Source organism: Primulina huaijiensis, chromosome 15 (genome assembly GCF_012295235.1).
Source record: "Primulina huaijiensis isolate GDHJ02 chromosome 15, ASM1229523v2, whole genome shotgun sequence".
NCBI classification, from domain to species: domain Eukaryota; kingdom Viridiplantae; phylum Streptophyta; class Magnoliopsida; order Lamiales; family Gesneriaceae; genus Primulina; species Primulina huaijiensis.
Window position 1 is genome coordinate 10344777 of NC_133320.1, and position 24996 is coordinate 10369772.

Genomic DNA, 24996 nt, shown 5'->3' on the forward strand with positions numbered 1-24996 from the left:
GTAAATCTCTTAAATTGTCTAAAAGATAACATTAGTGTTTTCGCCTGGTCTCAACAGGAACTAAGTGGGATCTCGCCTCGAGTGGCCGAGCATAAATTAAATATCCTCCCGGGATCCCGGCCCGTAAAGCAAAAGAAGAGGCATTTTGGCCCTGAAAAAGATAAAGTGATTGAAGAGCAAGTAGGAGAGTTGCTGAAGGCCGGACATATCAGGGAAGTCCAGTTCCCCACTTGGCTATCAAATGTGGTGCTTGTCCCAAAATCCACTGGGAAGTGGAGAATGTGTGTTGATTTCAGGGACCTGACTAAAGCTTGTCCGAAAGACTGTTATCCACTCCCCCGGATTGATCAGATGGTAGATTCTACCGCTGGATGCGAATTATTAAGCTATCTGGACGCATATCAGGGGTATCATCAAATCCCCTTAGCTCTGGAAGACCAAGATAAAGCTAGTTTTATCACCTCCAGGGGCACCTTCTGCTATGTTGTTATGCCTTTTGGATTGAAGAATGCAGGGGCTACGTACCAACTCTTGATGAATCTAGTCTTCCAAAAGCAAATAAGCCGGAATATTGAAGTGTATGTGGATGACATTCTAATCACGACCCGGGAAAATTCCAACTTTATTGATGACTTAGGTGAGACCTTCACCACCTTAAAGCAGTACGGAATAAAGCTCAACCCGAGCAAATGTATATTCGGGGTCAGGAGTGGTATTTTTTTGGGTTTCTTAGTAACTGACGGGGGAATCGAAGTCAACCCTGAAAAAATCAAAGCAATAATGGACATGCCTTCTCCTCAATCTGTCCGAGATGTGCAAAAATTAAAGGGGAGGATCGCTGCCCTGTCACGCTTCATCTCCCGATCTGCCCATCGGAGTTACCCATTTTTCCAGTTTCTAAGAAAAGCACAAAAGTTTGGCTGGGACGATAGATGTGAACAAGCTTTTCAAGACTTGAAAAGACATCTGGCTGAATTGCCTATTTTGGCCAAGCCCGAGCCCGGAGAAAAGTTGAGGGTCTATCTATCCGCTACTGAGTTCGCTGTTAGTTCTGTGCTTGTCAAGGAGGAAGGAGTCGATCAGAAACCAATATATTATGTCAGTCACGCCCTTCGAGGAGCAGAATTAAAGTACAGTGAGTTAGAAAAAATAGCATTAGCCTTGATAATGACCGCTAGGAAGTTGAGACCTTATTTTCTCTCACATCCCATCGTGGTCCTTACCAATTCCTCACTCGGAAGGATCATGACTCACGCCGAAGTCTCCGGAAGGATGGTCAAATGGACTATGGAGCTTGGGGAATATTACATTGAATACAAACTCCGAGCTGCTATAAAGGCTCAAGCATTAACAGACTTCTTAATCGAAATGATTCAACCGATGGAAGAAGAGGTATGGAGAGTGTTCGTTGATGGTGCTTCAAATTTATCAGGATGTGGGGTCGGGGTGGTCTTAATTGCCCCATCAGAAGAGAAAATCAAGTTGGCTTTGATGATTGATTCCAGGATCACCAATAACGAAGCGGAATATGAGGCCGTTTTGGCAGGGTTACAGGCTGTCCGGAAAGTAGGTGCTTCCCGGGTCATCATTTATTCTGACTCCCAGTTGGTTACACAGCAGATCAAAGGAGTGTATGAGGCCAAGAATGAAAAAATGCTCAAATATTTAGGGCTCATCACTGCCCGGGCAGCGCCTCTAATCGACTGGAGTATCGAGCAAATTCCCCGGGAGAAAAATGCAGAAGCCGATACCTTAGCTAAATTGGCTGCTTCCATGTCAGATATAAGCACCCGGGAGGTTCTCTGTTTTACCCAGCTGGTGCTCTCTATTGATGAAGAAGAACCCTTGGTCCAGAATAATTCATGGATGAATCCTATCGTTGAATACATAACGTACGAAAATCTCCCAGAAGATCGAGTCCAAGCTGCAAAGATCAAAAAGCAAGCGCCCAGGTTCGTCCTTTTGAATAATGTTTTATACAGACGATCCTATCAGGGCCCATTACTCAAGTTCTTATCAGAAGGCGAGGTAGAGTACGTCCTCCGTGAAATACACGAGGGATGCTGTGGAGAACACCTCGGTGGAACAGCTCTGTCTCGGAAAACTATATTGGCCGGGTTCTGGTAGCCTCGGATGAATCAAGATGCAGCCCGACTTGTTCAGAAATGTTAGGGTTGTCAACACCATTCTAATTTTCATCATCGTCCAGCTGCAAGTATGCAACCAATCTCCGCATCGTGCCCTTTTGACCAATGGGGTTTGGATATCGTGGGTCTTTTCCCCATAGCCCGAGCACAGAAAAAATTCCTTCTTGTGGCTGTGGATTATTTCTCCCAGTGGGTAGAGGTCGAGCCATTAGCCAAGATTACCGAGGAAGAAGTCATGAAATTTTTATGGAAGAGTATTGTTTGCAGATATGGTATCCCGAGGAAATTAATTTCAGATAATGGAAGGCAATTCCAAGGGAAGAAAATCACCTCCTGGTGTCAAGAAATGAAGATTACTCAATCTTTCACCTAAGTGGCTTACCCTCAGGCTAATGGCCAGACTGAAGTGACTAATAGGATCATTGTGCAAGCACTGAAAGCCCGACTCCATGGGAAGGGTAAAGATTGGGTGGAAGAATTACAAAGTATCTTATGGGCATACCGAACTACGCCTCGATCATCTACTCAAGAAACACCCTACAGCCTTGTCTATGGTTCAGAAGCCGTCCTACCTGTGGAAATTGGGCAATCTTCTACTCGGATAGAATCTTATCCGAGCAACAATGATCAATCCCGATCCATTGAACTTGATTTAGTAGAAGAAAAATGAGATCGAGCAGCAATTCGAATGGAAGCTTATCGTAGCCGGGTAATGAAGTCCTATAACAAGCATGTCCGACCACGAAATTTTCAGGTTGGTGATTTGGTTATGAAAAAAACCAAGCCGGTAGGTGATGTGGGAAAATTAGAAGCAAGGTGGGAAGGACATTCCAAAGTAATTCAAAGAGTTAGCTCAGGTGCAGCTTATTATTTGGAAGATCCTCAGGGACATGTCCTTAAAAGACCCTGGAATGCATTTCATTTGAAGAAATATTATGTATGAAGAATTGTACATATTATAAGTTCGCTTAATAAAGGAATCATTCAGCAATTCGTCTATAAAGTCCAAGGATCCGTACCTTGGCCCGGGGACCCGTACCCCGGTCATCTATAAAGTCCAAGGACCCATACCTTGGCCCGGGGACCCGTACCCTGGTCATCAATAAAGTCCGGGGACCCGTACCTTGGCCCAGGGACCCATACCCCGGTCATCTATAAAGTCCAAGGACCCGTACCTTGGCCCGGGGACCCGTACCCCGGTCATCTATAAAGTCCAAGGACCCTTCCCTTTGCCCGGGAACCCGTACCCCGGTCATCTATAAAGTTCAAGGACCCCTACCTTGGCCTGGGGACCTGTACCCCGGTCATCTATAAAGTCCAAGGACCCCTACCTTGGTCCGGAGACCCGTACCCCGGTCATCTATAAAGTCCAAGGACCCGTACCCCGGTCATCTATACAGTTCAAGGACCCGTACCTTGGCCCGGAGACCCGTACCCCGGTCATCTATACAGTTCAAGGACCTGTACCTTGGCCCGGGGACCCGTACCTCGGTCATCTATAAAGTCCAAGGACTCGTACCTTGGCTCGAGGACCCGTACCCCGGTCATCTATAAAGTCCAAGGACCCGTACCTTGGCTCGGGGACCCGCACCCCGTTTATCCGCAAAGTCCAAGGACCCGTACCTTGGCCCGGGGACCCATACCCCGGTCATCTATAAAGTCCGAGGAACCGTACCTTGGCCCGAAGACCCACACCCCGGTCATCTACTAAGCTCAGGGACTTATACCTTGGTCATTCACCGATTTCAGGAGCCTACAACTTTTTAATTTAACAAGCCTAATTACCTAAGGAACTTTATTTGGTAAGGGTTGATTAAATCTCAAAGAAATACAATGTGAAGATGTGGGAACGATTATTAGAGGCAAGAAGAAAAAGGAAAGAAATATTTCATTTAAGACGGAAATATTTACAGGGTGCCTGAAAACTCGGGAAATAAAAATAAAAAAAAAACAACAACAGNATTTACAGGGTGCCTGAAAACTCGGGAAATAAAAATAAAAAAAAAAAACAACAACAACAACAACAACAATAGAATTTATTCTACAGGGGGATCCTGCTCTTCTTCTGGCAGAGACATTGCAGCCTTTTCTAAATCAGAAAAATCCTCCCGGTCGGCTGGAACCAGGCCTGCCTCTTCGAATTGTTCCAGGCACTTATTGAAGCCCTGTTCAAAGTAAGGAAAAGACTTATCGGCCACCATTTTCTTGAACTCTTGGGACTTCAAGAAACGAACTGTGTGTTCTTCCTGGGTTTTCTTTATTAGTTCAACGGCAGCCTGAAAGTCCTCAGCCCTAACCCGGGAATATTCCGCTTCCGTCTTTGCTGCCTGCGTCTCCGCCCGGGCTTCAGCAAGTTCTGCCCGAATCGAAGCCATCTGTCCCTACCAAACAGCCCTCTCCCGAGCCAGAATTTGCTCATTAAGCTCATTCAACCGACCGATCTCTTCTTGGAGTTTGTCATGCGCCTCCCGGGCGGATTTGGCTTGAGTATTGGCCCCCTTGGCCGCATGAGCTACCCGTTCGGAAGCATACATGAGCATCTGTAGGCCCTGAAAACCAAGAAAGGCTAGAAGAAATAATATGAAAGTTGGTATAAAATCAGAGAATTAAGGAAAAAAAAACTTACGGAGAAGGACCGGGCAACTCCATCATACAGTAGCATATTAGGGTGGAGCCCCTGAAGATGTTCCGCCTCGTCAGGACGTAAGAGACCCCGGATCATTTTTACGAGGTCCGAGCTGACCTCATCCCCAAAAATATTGGGGAGGATCCAGGGCCTTCCACTTGTGGGGCCAGCAGATGACCCGGTAAGTGGAGGAGACCTGACAATCTCCTCTGGTACATCTTCCAGGACCACCATTTCCGCGACCGGTTCCGCGGCGGCTTTCCTCTTTCTGTGGTTAAGAGGAGTCGGGTCCTCTTCAGCAGCCTGGGAGGTAGTGTCCTCCCGCGCTTTTGTCTCTGTTTCTACCCGGCATTCCTCAACTTCCCGGGCCTCCGCCGCCGCCCGAGCTCGGCGTTCATCCTCCTCTTGAGCCTCCCGGCCCTTTTTTCCGCTCGAGCTTTCTTCTGCTCGGCCTTCTTTTTGGCAGCCGCCTCAACCAGGCTTGCCTTTATCATATCTTCTTCAGCTGCGTCAATCAACAAGTCAGAATTTACATACAAGAATAAAAGAACTAGGAGAAATAATTTACCAGCCCGTGACTCGGCTTGATCGTATTCATCAATAATCTGGTCCCTCGGGTCTTCAGGTCGGGACCCAATCCCATAGAACACCAGATTATCTCCCCTGATCAGCACTGAAGACTGAAAGGATTGCTTTTCCAAAGCATCCCAAGGTTGAGTAAAAGGAGGGAGAAACTTGTAGTCTCGGGGAAGCTCAGGTTGCGGGGGCAAAGAAGTAAGAAAGCCTGTCGCACAGGTCAAAGGAGTGGGGGGTTGTAAAAAGAAAAATTTTGTTTTCCATCCCTTCAGAGAGGAAGGGATGTCAGTCAAGAACCGATAATGCATTCGGGCCATGAGAGAGAAGACCCCATATCATTAAATCTGCAAGAAAAAAAATAATGGAAAATAGAAGAGTTAAGTAGAAGAGATTTCATACGAAACAAAATAAAAATAGCAGCCATAATGTGGAAAGCATTAGGGTGGAGATGATTAATAGGAAGTCCAAAGAATCGGGCAACCCCTTCAAAAAAGTGATGGACTGGAAATCGGAGCCCACTCTTGAGTTGTTCAACAAAAAAAGTCTGATAACCCGGGGGTGGGGTGTCAGGATGGCCGGAGGACCCGGGAATTTGAATTTTGTAAGAGGAAGGAATGGACCTTAAAGACCTAATTTCTTCCATATTACTTGGGCGAAGGGTAGAAGTCACAGTAGAGAACCACAAGGGCCCTGCTACCTTATCCTTCCCTTTGTCAAGAGAACTGGAAGGACGAGAAGAAGTTTTGGGTTTTTGGAGAGGTTGGGAAGAAATGATAGGGATGCCTATGGGGATTTGAACAGAATGTTCGGAAGAGGTAGGGGAGTTATCAACCGACCGACCCTTGGCATTTTGGTCAGAAGTAGAAGAAGTAGAATTTGACATGAATCAAATAAAAGTAAGGGAGCAGGAACTTACGATGAAAGAGAAGCGGAGGTGATGAATAGAGGCTGGATAATCGCTGGAATAACAATTTGCGCGTAGGAAAAGCTTGAGAGAGAAATCCGGCAGAGCTTCGCTACGAGTTTGAATTTGCAAATGGTTTTTGAAAAATCGGTCATCCACTATATATAGGGGAGGGAATCGATCTACGACGTTGATCTAGAACAGATCGCACGGACTAGATTAGCCTCGAAAATTTAGCGGCATGATTAGGCGGGATATTTGAAAAGACAGGTGCATGAATCAAGGCGTCATGATTATTTATATACTCGGAATACGTACAGATTCTGACAGCTTTTCAGTATGGCATGCGCCATTATAACACCATATTAATTAACCGAGAATACAGAACGACATTTTGTCTATGAGCCCGGGTGGTGTGAAAGCCTGGGTGATTTGAAGGCCCGACATTTTATTTGTCAGCCCGGATGGTGTGAAAGCCTGGGTGATTTGAAGGCCCGGCATTTTATTTGTCAGCCCGGGTGGTGTGAAAGCCTAGTATCTTATTTGTCATCCCAGGTGATGTGAGAGCACGGCGTATTGTTTATAAACTTGGGCGATCAGGCCCCGGCATCTTATTCTGAATCCGGGAAATTCGAGGCCCAGAAATTTATTTTAAGCTCGGGAAACATTATGTCCTGACATTTTGGTTTTACTCGTTAGTTATATATATTATTCGGTTTACATGAGTTTGTTTACAGAAGATTAAAGAAGCAAAATACAAAATTTAATTAAGGAAGTTGTCTATGCCGTCTTACATCAGCTATTCTCAAAGCTACATGATCTTGCCACTCAAACATTCAATCAGTCAATTCCTGAATATGAAGATTGGTGAAGGACTCGGAGGTCGAGATCTTGTTCAGTTGGTGCCATTCTTTCCATAGCATCGCATGCAACAGAACTTGGTCAGTGGCCAGAACTGCAATTCGAGCTACTTCCAGCTCTCGTCTGTATTTCCTCGCCACTGCTCTTTGTGCGCGAGTGAGGACCAGACCATTTTGGTACATGTTATTGATATCTTGGATTTTATACCAGGTAGACATAACCTTCACATAGATGTATTCTTCGATGGTCCTCTTTAAACCCTCCAGATAAGGGTGTATGCCGCCCGGTGCTTGAGCGTGCATATCACCAAAAGTGACAGTACTGCTACAAGCACTCGACTCACTTGAATGCGACATATTGAACTAATGACTCACTTTTCGTTTCCGCCATCTTATTTATAGGAAAGTGGCATTTAATATTGAAGAATTTGGAAGGTCCCAAGCCAATCAAATGTCTTCTCATTTATTACGAAGGAGTTAATCACAGCCGTTGATCTACAAAAGCACAAATGACTAAGATGAATTTTGAAAGTTGAGCCGGGCAGATGAAAGGACATGCACGAATATCAATGTGTCAAACTTGTCGGATTCTCAGAATATGGAACGATTTTTCGGTAATATAAATGCTAAAGCATGCATCACAGCCACATCACATGGAGTACCCGAGAACCCCAACCAAAAGGAACATCTGAGCCCGGGAAATTTAAGGACCCGGCACTTTATTCTAAGCCTATTGTATATTAGGTCTCGGCATTCTGGTTTATCGTTTAGCTGTTATTAATTCTCGACTGACGTCAGTTAACTTTCAATTATTTAATTCATGATATATGCGTTTACTTGTGAGATTTAAAGATACCAGGAAAATAAACGACCAAGACAAACTGGGAGAAATATTTTTTATATTATTCATTAGCACGAATTACATCAAAATATTCCTCTTCTACAGCAACCTCCCATTTTTTCAACCAACTGGTTAAAACTCCAGTGGAAGTCTTGAGGAAGCTGTCCGAATCAACAATCTGATCGAGGATTTTTCTCTCTTTCCGAAGCATTAGCTGGTAGACATGTCCATCAGTAAAGATGTCTGACCACTTGGATATATGCAAGTATTCCCGAAATTTCTTCATTTTTGCTACTAATCTGAGGGTAGTAGCTTCTCCCGTTTCGTAAAAGAACTTCAGCCCTTGGAGCTCTTCCCAATAGTAAATAATTTTATGGAAGACTTCATCTTCCATAGTAGCTTTTTGAGCCTCCAAAGTAGATTCTTTGGAAGCCTCAACTAAATCCGAAACCTTTGAGCCACTTGCACTTGCCATTATACTACTCCTTGGATAATAATCTGCTGAGATGATGGAAAAATAGGTGGGTTACCATATATAGAGGGAAGAGGTTGATCACAGCTGTTGATCTTCGAATACATGAACGGTCAGGATAGGTATCGGAAGTTGTACCAGATAACTGAAAAGACGGACACAGATATCAGAATATCTTTATTATCATCATCGGGAACATGAAACGTTTTGGATAAGATTGAAGTTTAGGGCTCACGTCAGCAATATCCACGTGTCAGTACACTACAATCAACCCTTAAAATCCCAACCGATAAGTTGATTTTCCTGACCGGGCACACTAGACCAATCGGGACAGCTAGTGGACTCTAACCAGACTAATTAAGGAGGGAGTGATGATGCCCCGGGACGTCCCGGGTCACGGATAGGGCCTGGGACTTCATGGGCCATGAATAGTGCCCGGGTCAGGATGATATGCTCCCAGGCCGATAGCATGACAAGACGGGTTAGAAACCTGAGTTATATAATTGCTCGAAACGAAGAGAGTACAACTTAGAAATTACAAAGTGAGCAATCAGTCAATGGACCGAGTCATTGGACCACCCGGGACATGACTTCCCCAAGACGTGGAATGCCCGAGCTCTTCTATAATCGCCCGAGAAGCACTCTGCTCGGTCACCTCGATATGAGTAAAGCATTTAATGGCGTCAATTCGGTAGAGCATGCACAACCGACTTATTTCTTACAATAACATAAATGGTTGACAAAATTAAGTGGGCTGGATGTGACTAATATATGATTTGACATGTCAGAATATAGGGTATAAGCTGCCACCCTATTATAATTAATGATCAGCGTAAGGAACGAGGTCATCATTGTGATCTTTACTATAAATATCAGGTCACAGGGAAAGCCAGATCTGGCACTACTCTTATTCCCTTCATTATCTTGATAGCAAATCCGGTGGAGCATCCGACCCGGCTCGTCCATTTCACCCGGATCGCATCATTAGTTATTTTTAAACTGCGCTACTTTTATTGGCAAATAAATACGATTATTTTAAATGTTATTTTGTAATTGCGAGCTTTAAAAAAAAAATACTTCCGTACTTTTAAAACGAGTAGACGTTTCATAAGTACTTAATGAGCGTTTACCTTTGGGATATTTCAAGTCTAAAAATATCCTATGTATATATATGTGTATGTGTGTGAGCACATTCCAACAAAATATGAACACAAACTCTTAAAAAGTAGCAACCAACATGAAATGTGAACATACCCTTGAGTCCACAAGCAAAAAACAATAGAGAAAACTTTATAAAGAGGTGCTATAATATTTTTTTTGAAAGAACCCAAATCTGTAGAGCCATTACAAAGCCTGGCATGCACAGAAGTAAACAAGAAGTTCAAGTTCTAAGTACAATTACATAAAATTAGTGCAATGCAAAATGACACAATAAAATTTTACCGACTTCATTTAATATATAATAAACTATATATTTGAAATAATGTTTCTTAATAAAATCAATCACTTCTTTGTTTTATTAGTTAGTTTGAGAAACCAACTTGAGACACCTCATCACCACACCACACGTCATCTGTAATAAACTGCATCCATGAATCATCTTTATCTTCTTCTTCCTCCATGCATAAGGTGGAAGATGATGCTAATGGGAACTCTGGTGACATTGTTTCAATCTCGGTTGTGATGACGACTCCTTGTGAGTAGTCGAGCAATGGGATATTACTAGGCTGCCCTTGCTGGTCTTCTACATCAGAACACAACCCATTTTTCTTGAAAACACGACATAAAGCGTATGAGTCCTGCGATAAGAAAAAAATGTTAGAATTACAATTTAACAAAGTGCATTGATCTGGCCGATCCGGCTAAACAAGTAAAGTAATTTAGAAATTTATTTCCCTATATAAAACATATTAAATATTTGTTCGTCGTATTGTCTTCCTCCCGTTTTAATTCCCCGGAGGCCTAGGGGTGGGTAAGGTTCCATCACAATCTTTGATCTTTGAGATTGATGGACAGAAAGAAAAAAATGAGTCATAGATATTCTCAGTCAATAATCGGGGCTGTTGGATATATTTTGATTCACAATTAAAGTGAAAAAGTGGAAAAAAGAAGCATCAGCAGCAGAAATAAGTGAAAAGGCTATCTTATGGTTTCTCTAAAATTGTTTAAAGTACAAAGCGATATGTATANATATAAAAGAGTTTTAAACAAATTAATCAATCTTATGATTCATATAATGTAAAAATTTCATCACAATAAAAAAAAGGGTGACAAAGAATGTTTTATACAGGTATATGTAGAAGAATAAAGTGAAAAGTGACCGACATCTTCTTACAAAATGAAAGTGAAGGGGATATTGCTGCTTTTAGGTTTTCACGATAGAGTAATAATGTGNAAAATAGAGACAAAAAATGTATTGATAAGATCAGATTCAGTCATATTGAATGGATTGTACTTTTGTCTCAATATTGAAAGACAAAGTGAAGATAGACTTTGTCACTCAAGAGATTTAATACATACCTATTCAAGAAAAGAATATTGTGTTAGTTACTAATCATTTTATCTTATTTCATTCTTTTATTTATAATGGTCACGTATATTACAATCATCAAAAACATTTTAAAAGAATATTTAATAATTTTTTTTTCATTTTTTAAAAAACATAATTGACAAACTTATTCACTTCTAAATCAAACTAGCTATACGCTATTTATAATGCTTCAACGAAGATAAAGCATGACCATCATGAGAGACAAAAGTTCAAAAAGTTTCCATGCATGCAATGCAGTTGTGTTCAACACACATGCATGCACTAATCTGCCCACATATGCATTTATGTGTGTGTGTGTGTAATAGTGTGTGTATATATGTGTGTGTGTGTATTTGGCTCATGATCAAAGGTAGGTAATAATTAGCCCCATCTTGCTTTTTATCCATACTTTGACATGGAACAAAAAGAGATGATGAAAAATGGGAAGCGATAAATGTTTTTTACGATAAAAAAAAATAAATAAAGACTTCAAAATTGGTGCTTTTGAACTCAAGATGGTGACATCTGCATCGTCAATAGAGTAAAAGAGAGTTTTGAAATATAATTGACCATAATGACAAAGAAATTCAAGGGATTTTTAATCATCGTTGAAAAACATGAATAAGAGAAGAGTCTGGAAGAAATTGTCAAATCGAGAAAAAACATGAAGATTATTGAAATGGTCTAAATTAATCACGTGTATTTTCTTGGCCTTTACATTCTTGAGCGAAACCTCTATCAAAGCCAGTATTTAAGGTAAGAGGGACAGAAATTTGTATTTGGTTACTCATAATTCATATTGATTTTTTTAAGAAAACTGTAACTCTTACGATATGAGCCATTGTAGATTAAAACAAATGATCTTACTGTCAGCTATATCATTTTATGATGTTCCGAATTCTAAAGTTAACTAGTCATCATTTCGAGCAATACACGTACGGTAATATCAATAAAGCCTATTCAGTACGTATTATATTGATAATGCATTCATTATGTGTGTGTGTGTGTGTGTGTGTGTGTGTTTATATATATCAGGTGGTAACCTGGATGCAGGAAGGAGAGGTGGTGTCATCGAGCCGATACTCGTGCATAACCCAATCGGTTCTTATTCCTTGTGGAGCTCTACCCTTGTAATAAACCAGTGTTTTCTTCATCCCAATGGCTCGATTTTGGCTTATTACTCTCCTGTCTTTCCCAGTAGACTTCCAGTACCCGGCGCGGGTTGCCCTATTCGTTCTGAATCCATTCGGGTACTTCCGGTCCCTTGGCCCAAAAAAATACCATTCCGGATCCCTACTTGGCAAGAAAGATTTCTCTGCAACAAATTGAACCAAGTATGAATCTTAACTCACAATGCATATTAATGAATCAATATTTTATCCCCGATTTTATCAGCATGCGTGTATCTCGAGCTTAATATAAAACAAAAGATATACACGCTTGAAATAATAATCTAGGGATGGATTTAAGATTTTTATCATTACTTACCTGCTAATTCCCATGGCTCACACTTGTAAAGATCAACTTCAGGGATGATATCGAGTTCGATTTCTTGGCCTTGGATCTTTTTCTTGAGATAATAATTCACAAGCTCTTCATCAGTGGGATGGAACCTGAAACCTGGAGGCAATCCCACTGGAGCCATGAAGATCTATATCGATAAATGCTATATAGATATATATATATATAAATATATAATACTATAACTTGAACCGCCACCAGCACCGCCGTGTCTGAATATGTATATATTATCAAATTTTTATGCAACACATTGTATCAATAACTGATGATGAATATATATAAAAGAATTCAAAGTCCCTTGTCTTTGAGTCATTGTTGTTCACTTTTTCTCTTTTGTAGATTCGCAGAAACGTTTCTTGGAAGCCCTTTAATATATATAATGTTCTGAATATTTTATAAATTAATTAAGCTAACTCGACAATATTTGTTTCTTGTTCTTTAGTAGCTCTAATTTGTTTAATAGTTAATTGTTTATATGGATTTGTGTCATCATTTGCACTGATTCCAATGCTGAGATAAGGGGTTTAAAGCAAGATTTGATGAGATGGTCCAGGTTGGTTGTGCTGTCTATAATCATGATTAAAGTTTGGATTTGGATTAATGAAATGGTCACATTAGTAATAATGTAGTTATTAAAGTTTTGATTTTTATTAATGAAATGGTCACATTAGTAATAATGTAGTTTTCGTTCGTCTTTTGTATATAATATTAAATATGATATATCTATTATGTTTTTCAATTTTCTTTTAATAATTTAATACCCTTTTATATCTATCAAAAAATATTAATCTTTTGATTAGATCAGTTTTCAATCTTGTTGGTTATCCTTTTCATTCTATAAACTAGTACTTTCTTATGAAACGATAACTCTACATTATCACAAAATGTCCCAAAATTCTCTTGATATATTTTTTTCTTAAAACATGTTATATTTGATTTTTTAAATTCATTACATTTTAGTATTTAAATATATCGGGTTGTACGATTTTGTCTATGCTACACCGATATAGTTTACGAACATTTGAATTAAAATTTTAAAAGTAATGATGAACCCCACATTGTTTATTTTATGTGAAATGTTCATATATGAACATCTTTTATAATATTAAACCCAGAATAATACTATCGATGTAGCATACACAAAGCCGAATTGTAACATAATGGATTTAAACAAGCGCAATGTATGAACATACATATGCTCATTATTAGTGCTCTTGTACATATGCCCTATTGAGCCCTAAGTTGGTGATATTGGGACATTGTATTCTTGTACCCAAGACGCAGCAGAATTTTAAAATTTTGCGTCTCGACATTTAAGACGTTGCTTGGGCGTCGTGTATTTAACTAATCATTCATAGGGTATTTATGAGTTTATACCTGCGTGTCTACAACGCTGGACTCCAAACTATTCCGATTTTTAAGCAGATGTAGACCTTCTTGTAAATCTCTTCGAACGACTCTTCGAACTTGATCGTCTAATTAGGTTCACGATCAAAATTTGTCCCCCTCGCTTGGATTGCACTAGAAATCGCAAGCGATTTGTGCGTCGAGAGTGTAGCCTCTGAATTTCAAAAATCCGGAGATGGCGCGGCTCAGCGGCACGAAGTAGAAGTAACAAGGGGAGGGCCGAAATTATTCCTTGTGAATATCAAGGTGGCCGAAACCTTTTAGGAATAAGGGAGAGTTTTGTGTGCAATTTTTGTATGCAAAAATATGTGTTCAAAACTTGTCCCCATATGGTGTACATACAGAGGTTGACTTCCAATTCAATTAGGAGTCCTTCTCCCACAATTACTGTCCTTATGGTACTAGGACTCTACACTTTTCATTATTTTAAACTCTTAAGCATATTTTGATACACATGATAGGATAAACATGTGATATATAATATAATGATAAATTAAGGATAAATAAGATGTAGGATATTATATTTAATATTTGGTGTGATTTTAATAAGAGTGATTAAATTTATATATTAGATTGTAATGACAAAATTAACCTTATCATAATAAATTTTATAATTTAAAAGTTGTTGCTTGAATTCATATTTCTTATCTGTTCATTCGCCAACAATGCTTGCATGATTTATTTATTTTTACCTAATTTTATATATTATATAATATGATAATTGAGCCTTTGATTTTGTGAGTCAAGTCAAATATCAATTTTTAAAGTTAATCGAGTGATACTAATAATTTTATTGAGATTTATAAAAATCATTTATATAATTATCTCGAGTTCATTTATATAATTATCATATTATATAATATATATAAATAAATAAAAATATTTATATGATGGGACGGTGAAATGAGAGAACGATAAGGTTTATGATTTTTATATATTGAGGGCAATTAAGTCTTTTGTGGTGTTTTTTTCATTAAATTAAAATTATCACATCTCATAAAAAAGATATTGTATCCTTGTATAAAATTATTTATCACGGACCCATGGTATTATCATGAGCTTTTTAAAAAAGAACCAAACGTGGGATAAGGAGGATTATTTATCAATCTCTCTCTTATCCATTGTACCAAACTATACCTTACATTATTATTTATTATATTATGTGTTTGTCAACTTTTGACAACACACAATATATATATATAATAATATATGCACATATTAGTAGTCATCACTACTAGTAGCAACATTTAATTAATAAATATTAAATTCACTAAATAAAAGATTCCGAACTCATTTTAACCTCGATTGAAGATCCGAGAGCGCCGATTAATCACGGGTACAAGTCTTGTTAACATAATGAAAATTGAAAATTTTGAAATCAAAATTTTCACTTACCATATTGGGCGACTGCAAGTTTAGTGAACTCCATCACAAAACAGGCAGTTCAACTTTGCTTCCTTAATTAGCAATTAAGCTAACTTTCATTCTTCCATATTATGAAATCCACTTATTAACACCTTTATAAGCTTCTTGTTTGATTTCCATCAAACTATAAGTCGCCAAATTCAACTCTTTGAATTTTGAATTTTTCAACGAGAAAACAGGATTCGATACTTCTGTAACCCTCAATAGTTCAAAGATACAGCAAGCCGTGGGTTCACATCTCCATGTGACACTACAAGGAATTCTGCATACAACAACACACATACGACAACGGTTTTTGCGTATGTTTTTTAACAACGATTTTATCGAAAACCGTTGTCTTTGACCCCCCAAAGACAACGGTTTTTAAAAACCGTTGTCTTTGGGGGGTCAAAGACAACGGTTTTTGGGATTGAGCGTTTTTTTTGGGTCAACGACAACAATTCTGTGGACTGTTGTCGATTAGCGTGTTTTTTTGGACAAACAACAACGGTTTTGGAAAACGTTGCAATATTTAGCGACGGTTATTCCAAAACTGTCGCTAATTTTAGCAACGGTTTGTCAAAACCGTCGCTACGTTTAAATTAGCGACAGTTTTAACATAACCGTCGCTAATTTTAGCGTGGTTTTTTTGCCAAACAACAATGGTTTTGGAAAACGTTGCAATATTTAGCGCCGGTTAATTCAAAAACCGTCGCTAATTTTAGCGACGGTTTGTCAAAACCGTCGCTACGTTTAAATTCGCGACGGTTTTTAAATAACCGTCGCTAATTTTAGCGACATTGTTTCAACACCGCCGCTAATTTTAGCGACAGTTTAAATCCAAACCGTTGCCAAATAAAAAAATGCGACGGTTTATCATTTACCGACTAGCGACGGTTTAACCAAAACCCGTCGCAAATTATCTACAAATATCTCTATTTTCCTCCACAACACTTAAAATTTTTCTCTTTTACACCATTTTATCACTTCACACAACACTTAAATTTTTTTCACCACTTCATAACACTTAAAATTTTTCTCTCTTACACCATTTCATCACTTCACACAACACTTAAAATTTTTTTATCTTACACAATTTTATCACTTACATAGAACTCTTAAAATTTTTCTAACCACTTTATAACACTTAAAATTTTTCTCTTTTACACGATTTTACTACTTCACAACACTTAAAATTTTTTTTCTTTTACACGATTTTAGTTTGGATTATTAGTTTTTTTTAGATTTATTAAATTATTAAAATTTTTTTGCTTCCGTCACTAATTTTAAATTAGCGACGGTTTATATAACCGTCGCTGATTTTACTAGCGACAGTTTATGTAACCGTCGCTAATTTAAAAATAGCGACGGGTATAAATAACAGCCGTCGCTATTTTTATTTGCGACGGTTTTAAAAACCGTCGCAAATTCGATCTACCACAACGGATAAAAACCTTTGTCGTTGAACGGACTTTCAACAACACCCTCAGTGACAACAGTTTTTAAATGGCTACGATAACGGATAAAATCCGTTGTCGTTTGCCGTTTTTGTAGTAGTGTGATTCAAAATAACATTTATTCCTATTGGAGCTTACCCTAATTAGCCCCATTCTTTTCATCAAATCCTCGATGAAAAATGTCAGAACTAATTTTTGATTGCACCCATTGGATCATAGCGCCTAGTAACATCGTCCCATGATCCACTAGGTATCACGGATAGTGATTGGAAGAACCTTTAGTCATAGTTAGCGTATAGTACGGTCCCTTCAACACTTATATCTCGATCGAATCTGCAACCAATGGTATATCGAGAGTTGCATATGAGTTCGATAACGATATGGTTTATCTTTGAACAATAGTGCCATGTTATGTGTAACTCAGGAAACACCTTTCCAAACTGCGCATGTCCTACTGTGGCCAGAAATTCGTTGCACTATTAACTCATTAGACCAAATATAATATCTTTACCCATAGACAAATGGTGAATCCCTGAATACATTTCATTTGCTCCTAGGTATTTCGAAACTATACCCAACATCGCTACTTGATGACCCTCAATGAAATAGGTAAACGGATCAAAGTTGTGACGAACCGTATCTTAACATACTAATACTTTAACATTTGCGGAAAAATTTAAAATTTTCTTATTAAATGATTTATTAAAAGTATAGCTCTTAAAATAAATGAACGGTCACCACTCATACTAAAATAAAATTAATATTAAAACTCCATCATTTAAAATAAATCACCAACATCCAATTAATCCTAAGATCCAAAAAAATACTAATTTAATTTAAAAATAGTCTAACAAAATTATAAATTTAATTTGCTTATCACCAATCCTAAAAAATAAAAAGTCAGAGTAAATAATTTAAAAAGAACGTGCGTAATAATATAACTTAAACTAAAAGGTCTTCGGGTTTGCACTGCCACTAGCTCGAGCCTGCTCACTGATCACCGCCTCCTGTCTCCTCAACTACATCATTTGCATCAATCAAGTTTAGTTAGTCTAATGACTCAGCATACATAAACCATGAATAATGAATAATACATAATAAAAATCCATGCAATTTACACTTAGCTTGTACATTTTAAATATTTTATTTCAGATTTTATCTGATCTATTTCTCTTTTTAATTCAGAGATAGTAGGTTCTCTCCCTTTTTGTTTAGCTTTTTCTAATATTTTATTATAAGAATATATGTAGGGCCCCAGGTCCGACATCTAATATTAATAATTATAAATGTAACAAATCAAACCAATGAGTAAAACACCTAATTTGTGGTTCACAAACCGACATAAATATCGTTAAAATAATTTAAAGATCTCAAATGTTTGAAATATATATTTTAACAAGCCAAAATAAAGTAGTGAACCAAAGAAATCGAAACATCATCACATAGCTCCTAAGACTCGAGAATCCCACTCTAACTCGTATCTCCTCGCCTGGAGCTGGACTCTGGCATCCCAAGCCTCGCCTCACCTACCATCAAGCAAATGAAAACAAGAGGTAGCCGATGTGCCCGTGAGTATAAACCCAGTATGATACAATCAATAACATATGAGATTTAAAATGACAAATAGTTCATATAATTTCATAAAGATGCAATATAATGCAATGCATTATCAAAAGCTGTGGGCTATCAATAAATCTCAAGATCAAGTGAATCATCTGGTCATAGGGTACCCAAGGGAAGAGAATCCCCCAGCAACATCCACCGACTCATCCGCTCGGGGTGGGGTGCAGTGATCTACAATCCCAGGACTATGGTGCGCCTATAGAGAGTGTTCAGGCCATAGTAGCGACCTCCGCATACACTATGCCACCTCAACTATAGCCCCATACGTCCAACAAATCAATAAATCAAGGCGACCTCCGCCATATCAAATCTGAATCGACAAGTGGCTCAACATGCAATGTAATGATGCAAATCAATATCATCATCTCCATATAATAATAAACTCATCTCAAGACAACAATCATCATAAAATCACAGGTAATTCATCGAGCCACAAAATTTTCAATTTAAAAATAAAAATGATTTTTTACCTCGTATGTTACTAACCGTAACATACCTTTCAAATATTACCAAAAGGAGATCGAAAAGTGTAGTCGAGAAGTCTTGAATCTCTGAAGTATACTATAACTCAAGAACTCGGTTCATTTATCAAAAAGAGCAGTTTCTGTACAAAATTAATAATTAATTCAATACTGCTTCAAATCAAGATCTGTAAATTGAATATGCAAGAAAACCCAAAGCCCAACAATTGTTCTTCAAAAAGTTTTGTCAAACAAAATCGTTTACCCATTCGTTCATAATCTGAAACATACAACATCATTAGCACGAATTCTGCGTCAATACATTTCTGGCACATTTTAGTATTTTGAGCATAAATTCCTCAATATCAATTGGAATCAAACCAATTTGTTGTCATTTTGAAGATAAGACAATGTTCTATAACTTTTATTTGAACATTAAATTCAGAATCCCAGCCAATTAATACCAAAATTTGAATAAACAGAAGACATGTACACAAATCTGCACTAACTCAGATTTCCAGACCAGTTTTAGTAAAAATTACATATCACTCTCAATGCTTCATGAAATTGAGTGATTCAAGAAACAAATCAAAGGTAACGTGATGCTCTACAAGTTTGATGAAGACCATAACATCAAAATCCAACTAGAACAGTCCCATATACCCGAAATACAGTAGGCATAAAAACTGGTCTTGTACAAAAACAAGAAACCATGCTCATATCCATTTTAAATTCAAACCAACTCAAATACAACATCTTCAACATCTTAATATCTCAAATATCAACTCAAATATCAATTCTAAACTTCAACCCATTTCCAAACTTGAATAAAAATGGGAAATACTTACATCCTCGTGAAGCCCGTGATGAGAGGATCACAAATCTAACTTCATTTCATAATTTTCTTGAACAAATCTCCCATAGATCGAAGAAGAAATGTAGAAAATGGAAGGAAATGGATGAGGATTTGCGTGGAGGAGAAAGGAAACGATTGAGAATGAGTGGTGGAAGTCAAAGGGAGCTTAAAAAATCAATTTTCGCATCTGTTAGCACCGCAGCGCTACTTTCTAGCGCCTCAGCGCCAAAAATTCCGAATTGTTAGCGCCTAGGAGCCACTATTCTAGCGCCGCAGTGCTTGAATAAAAACTTGTGAACAGTAACTTCTTCTTTTTTTTTTTCAAATTTTTTTTAATTCGAGCATTACAATATAATTCATTTTCTTGTACCGTATTTTGTACAAGTTTAGTAGGCTTCTTATTTTCCATATTTAGATAATATTCTATAGCTTTTCTTTTTTCTAGAGGATCATTTATTTGATCTATCAGATCTAAAATGAAACTTTCTTCATTAGATATAACATTTATTTCTAATCCCATAAAATTTATGAGACAAGTATCGCAATCACGATTTGGATCAAAAATTTTATTTTTTGATATTTCAGAATCATTTTCTGAACTACTATTAGAATATTCAGATATTTCTTCGTCAATAATGTTAATATAAAAATCTTTTTGTTTTAAATCTTCTTTTTTATTAAGAAGAATATTTATCAATGATTCTTTTAAATCATTGTTTATATTGAGATTATTAATCTTTTTCTTGACATAACACTTATTAGCTTTATGTCCAATTTTTTCGCATTTCCAGCATACTGGAACTTTATTAGAATCATTATTCGTTGGTTTTTTAAATCTTTTCTTAGAATATTTTTTAGGTTTTTCTTTATCTTTTAGATAATGCTTCTTTCTTTTAAAAGGAAACCTTTTTCTTTTCTTATCTCTTTTAGGATATTGTATTGGTTGAAAACCAATTTGTTCACAAAAATCACCGATAATATTTCGGTTTTCTATCTTTTGCAAGTCAAGTTGACTTTTTAACTTGATATCTTTGCAAAGATTTATTCTTTCTGCAGTTATTTCTGCAGATAAATCGTCGTAAGTAAGTAAACTCCAATCTATAGAATTTGTTGGAGACTTAGATTTTAATCTATTCTTGACTCTTTCTGCAAAAAAAACTGGAAGTCCTGAAATAAATTTTACTTTCCAAAAATTTGCATTGCAATCATTTCTTGTTAAAACTTTTGTCATAAAAACATCTTTATACCATCTGAATTCAGATAGTGTTGGACATCTCAAATTCATTAATTGTTCTTGAGATCTATCTAATTGAAGCTCATTAGCTCCAATAAAATTAGATAAAATGGTATAAATAAGTGTATTCATCGCATCTGACTCTTCTTTCCCATTAAGATCAAATATATAAGAGTTAAGAATTTTATTCTTTGCATCCTTTGAAAGATAAAAATCCCACCAACCTTGAAGTTGGCCAGTAAAATCAGTAATAATAGCTTGAGAAATTTGCCTATCATTATTACCTTTTATTTTTGCGGCAGAGGAGTATATTAACATTTGTTTAATTACAGTTTTTATCTGATATTCAGATTTACCATCTATATTCCATTCTGTAGTAGCTTCACCATTAAACTGAACATAATATTTCTTTTCTTCAATTTGAAGATCAATTGGTGTTGCCTTTTTATAAAAAGGTTTTACAATTGACACCTTATGCATTTTATTAATTTGCATTTCATCTTCTGAAAAACTTAAAAAATTTTCAAGTTTTTCGGCTTTAGTAATTACCGAAATAGATCCTTTTTCTTTTATATTAATTTTTTGCAATCTGTCTATTAGACCTTCAATAAAATCTTCATCTTTTTTAGAACTTAAAAGAAAATTTTCTTTTTTAAGATTAGGAGGAGGTTTTATCATTAAAGTTCTTGAACTTTCACCACCAGAATTTTCTTGTTTAGATTTTGATAAAATCTCTTATATTATAGTAATTTGATTTCTTAAAGAATGTAAAGTAAGATTGGTAAAATTATTTTGTTGAATTATATGACCAAAATTACCATTTCTTAGCTCAGATTTTATGGGAGCAGCATATATTTCTTTATTACCTTTCTTAATTTGTAAAGTAGTGAAATGAGGATGAATCTCAAAAGATTCTTCTCCAGATTCATGAACATATAATTTATATGTTGATTCAAGAATGTTTATAAAAGACTCATCAGTAAAATTAGGAAATATTTTAATTCTTGCTGGAAAATATAAATTTTCCATCCATTTGAAAAAATCTAAATTTAATTTAGTTTCTTCAACCCATTATGTATATCTCAAAGAATATAGAGTTTGTTGTTTTGAATTTAAATAACTTAAAAACCATTTTTTCTTATTTAGATTTTTAATCTTTTCTAAATAAGATTATTATCATTACTAACCATAACATTATAACCCATATCAGAGAAAGAATGAGAATTTGAATTTCTATTATTAACAGAATAACTTCTTTGAAATCGAGAAGTACTGGATTCAAGAAGATCAACCTTGTATTCAGGCTGAGATATATTTTCTTTAGTCTTTTGAAGACCAGAGATACTAATTTTTTCAAAATTAGATGTAGAAGAAGTAGAATATCTACTTTCTTCAGGATGTTTAATTCGTAAATGTCTTTGGGATGAGAATTTTATTTCAACATCACCATCAACATATTGTGTAGAGGCCCGTATTTCGTACTTGAAAATTTGCTAAAAAATTTAAAATTTTCTCTTTAAATAAATAAAATGTCTCATTCATAAAATATACTGATAAAAAGATCTTTAAATAAATAAAATGTCTCATTCATAAAATATACTGATAAACAGATCCAATGTTTAAAGTAGCAGTGGAAGTAAATAATGTTTTCAGAATAACAACTTAAAAAAATTCGACAAAATAAAAACTGAGTTTGGAATAAAAATAGTAAGTGCTAAAAATGAGGTCCTCGGGTTCCTACTACTGCCGACCCAAGCTAGCTCACTGGTCCCCGCCCTCGGCCCCGACCTCATCAGTACCTACAACAATCAAGTCTAGTGAGTCTAAAGACTCAGCATGCATATATCGTGAAATAACAAGTAAATATATAATAAAATCGCATGCAACTTAAAATATCGTGTCGTAACGTAAACATGGAAATCGTGTCATGATTAATTATAAATACGTGCATAACTGAAAATCGTACGTAAAATGTTTGCTCGATAGAGCCTTGTCATAAAATAGTATATCATAATTTTCTGTTGAAAATATGTTCTACGCGAGTGGCCCATACGTAACGTAACATAACATAACATGAATCGTCTGATCAGACTAAACCACAGTATACTGGGCGGTAGAGATCATCACAACCCTTGGACTGGATATGCGTACCTATACATGAACATGAACCGGTCATAGGTCACCGGGTGAAGTAATAATCCCATAAGCTGCAATCCCATTAACGTGAAGCGGCCACAAGCAATATCGCATATACCTTAAAAATAAACTTTTATATTTTATGCACGTAATATAATTAAATATCCTATTTTATTTTAACGAATGGGTTGGATTGTTCCCAAGCTCGCTGCGACCTAATTCTAACATGAGGGACATGGAAATAACTTAACTTGACCAACCCTTCAAAATCGAACAAAAAATGAGGCAATTACGCCCAACTAACTTAGTATTCAATCATGGCTTCGTACCAACCCGAACCAACATCGAACCATCATTTAGTCATGATTAAAATACTCTTAAAATACTGGAAAACATGACCATAGGGCTGTAATACACAAAAATTGTGCATGGAGGCCAAAATCATGAAACGCTCTTTTAAGAGTAGCATTGGCACATTGCACCGTAAATTCCCGTACGACCTCTAAACTTAACCAAATCACAAACTGTCAAAAACATGACCTTTCTAACTCACTAAGGTACTGTCTAGGCCAAGGCCATAGTCTAAAAGCCAACCAAGAACTCGAACGACACCTCTGAACCTGAAGCCAACCCGCTGTCCAACAAAATACAGCAACAGCGGCCGTGCTTCCGTGCTTCATTTGTGAGACTATTGGCCATTGGGTTTTGAACCACCAACCAGAGCCTCTTACCAACATCATAAGGTGTGGCTTGAACCATGGCTAAGGGCCCTAGGCCAGCCACAATCCAAGCAAACATCCAAGACAATCCCAAGCTTCACCCGAGAACACAAATGGCACGCGTGGGGGTGTTGCTTGTTTTGTTGTCAAATGAAGGATCTATTGGTTATGAGGTTAACCATGGTCCATGCTAGACATGCTAAGGTGTTGTATGAGTCATGGATAAGGGCTAGAAGCCAACCACAACCCACCTAACACCCCAAAACCGAAACTCAACACACTCAACAAAAACCAGAATTTTAAAATCGAAGGGACACTTGGGTTGTTTCTTTTAAAAATCCGATGGGACCATGAACCAAGCCATGAAAGGTCATCTTTGTCATTTCCTAGACATGATAAAGAAGAGTTCAAACCATGGTTACAGGCCCAAAAGCCAACCAAGATTCGAACCTCACCTTAAACAACAAAAAATGAAATTTCGAGACTCAAACTCGCAACTATGGAGAGTTGCTGTCAAGCCTTGATTCCTGAGTGCATGGGGCTGAAACCAACATGATCCTAACCAACCCTAATACTTGCCTAGATGCAGCCTTGAAGGCCTGGAACGGAGCCAAACCCTGAAACAACAAAGGCAATCCAACCCGTGAAGCACGAGTGAGAGCCGAAAAATCTGCACTATGTTTTTCAAAAATGTCTTGACATAATTTCGGTTTTGCTTCATGATTTATGCACATATGATGTTTTAAATAATAATATGACTTGATTGAAGAGAAACGAATGGTATAAACATGCCTTGGATTTGTTTGAAATGAAAACAAATCGATACGACGAATACGGCACGGAGGAGATAGAGTCCCTTTTCTTTACTACTTTTCTCTCTTCTTTTCTTGCTAGCCTTCCACAATTTTTCCTCTCTAAAATGCTTTGAAATTTTTGAAAATGGGAAGAGGGAAATGGCTAGGAAGTGAATGAGGAAGTTGCAAGATAGAAGGGAGGAAATGAATCTTTCTATCCTTGAGTTGATTGCTAGATAGGAATGCTATGATATTGTGGGATTGAGTGATGATATCAAGGGATGATGGCCGATTTTTATCATTCAAAGTGGGGTAGGAAATTGCTTAATTATTTAATTATTGAAGATTAAATAATTAGGTAATTATCTCCCAAGAAAAGATTAAGGATATAAATCAAGATGGTGAGTTGTCAATCCATATCAAATATT

At 37.2% G+C, this 24996-nt stretch overlaps 2 protein-coding genes across 2 annotated transcripts; one reads left to right on the plus strand and one right to left on the minus strand.

Moving 5' to 3' along the window:
- Positions 1-2217: 2217 nt before the first annotated feature.
- LOC140959293 (uncharacterized) lies at positions 2218-2817 on the plus strand. The gene is made up of 2 exons (XM_073417163.1): positions 2218-2406; positions 2536-2817. The coding sequence occupies exons 1-2, from the start codon at positions 2218-2220 to the stop codon at positions 2815-2817; spliced, it is 471 nt and encodes a 156-aa protein (XP_073273264.1).
- Positions 2818-9738: 6921 nt separating this feature from the next.
- On the minus strand, positions 9739-12710 carry LOC140960203 (NAC domain-containing protein 54). The gene is made up of 3 exons (XM_073418366.1): positions 12445-12710; positions 12000-12271; positions 9739-10225 (listed from the first exon to the last, which is right to left on the minus strand). The coding sequence occupies exons 1-3, from the start codon at positions 12599-12601 to the stop codon at positions 9950-9952; spliced, it is 705 nt and encodes a 234-aa protein (XP_073274467.1). The 5' UTR covers positions 12602-12710; the 3' UTR covers positions 9739-9949.
- Positions 12711-24996: the final 12286 nt, after the last annotated feature.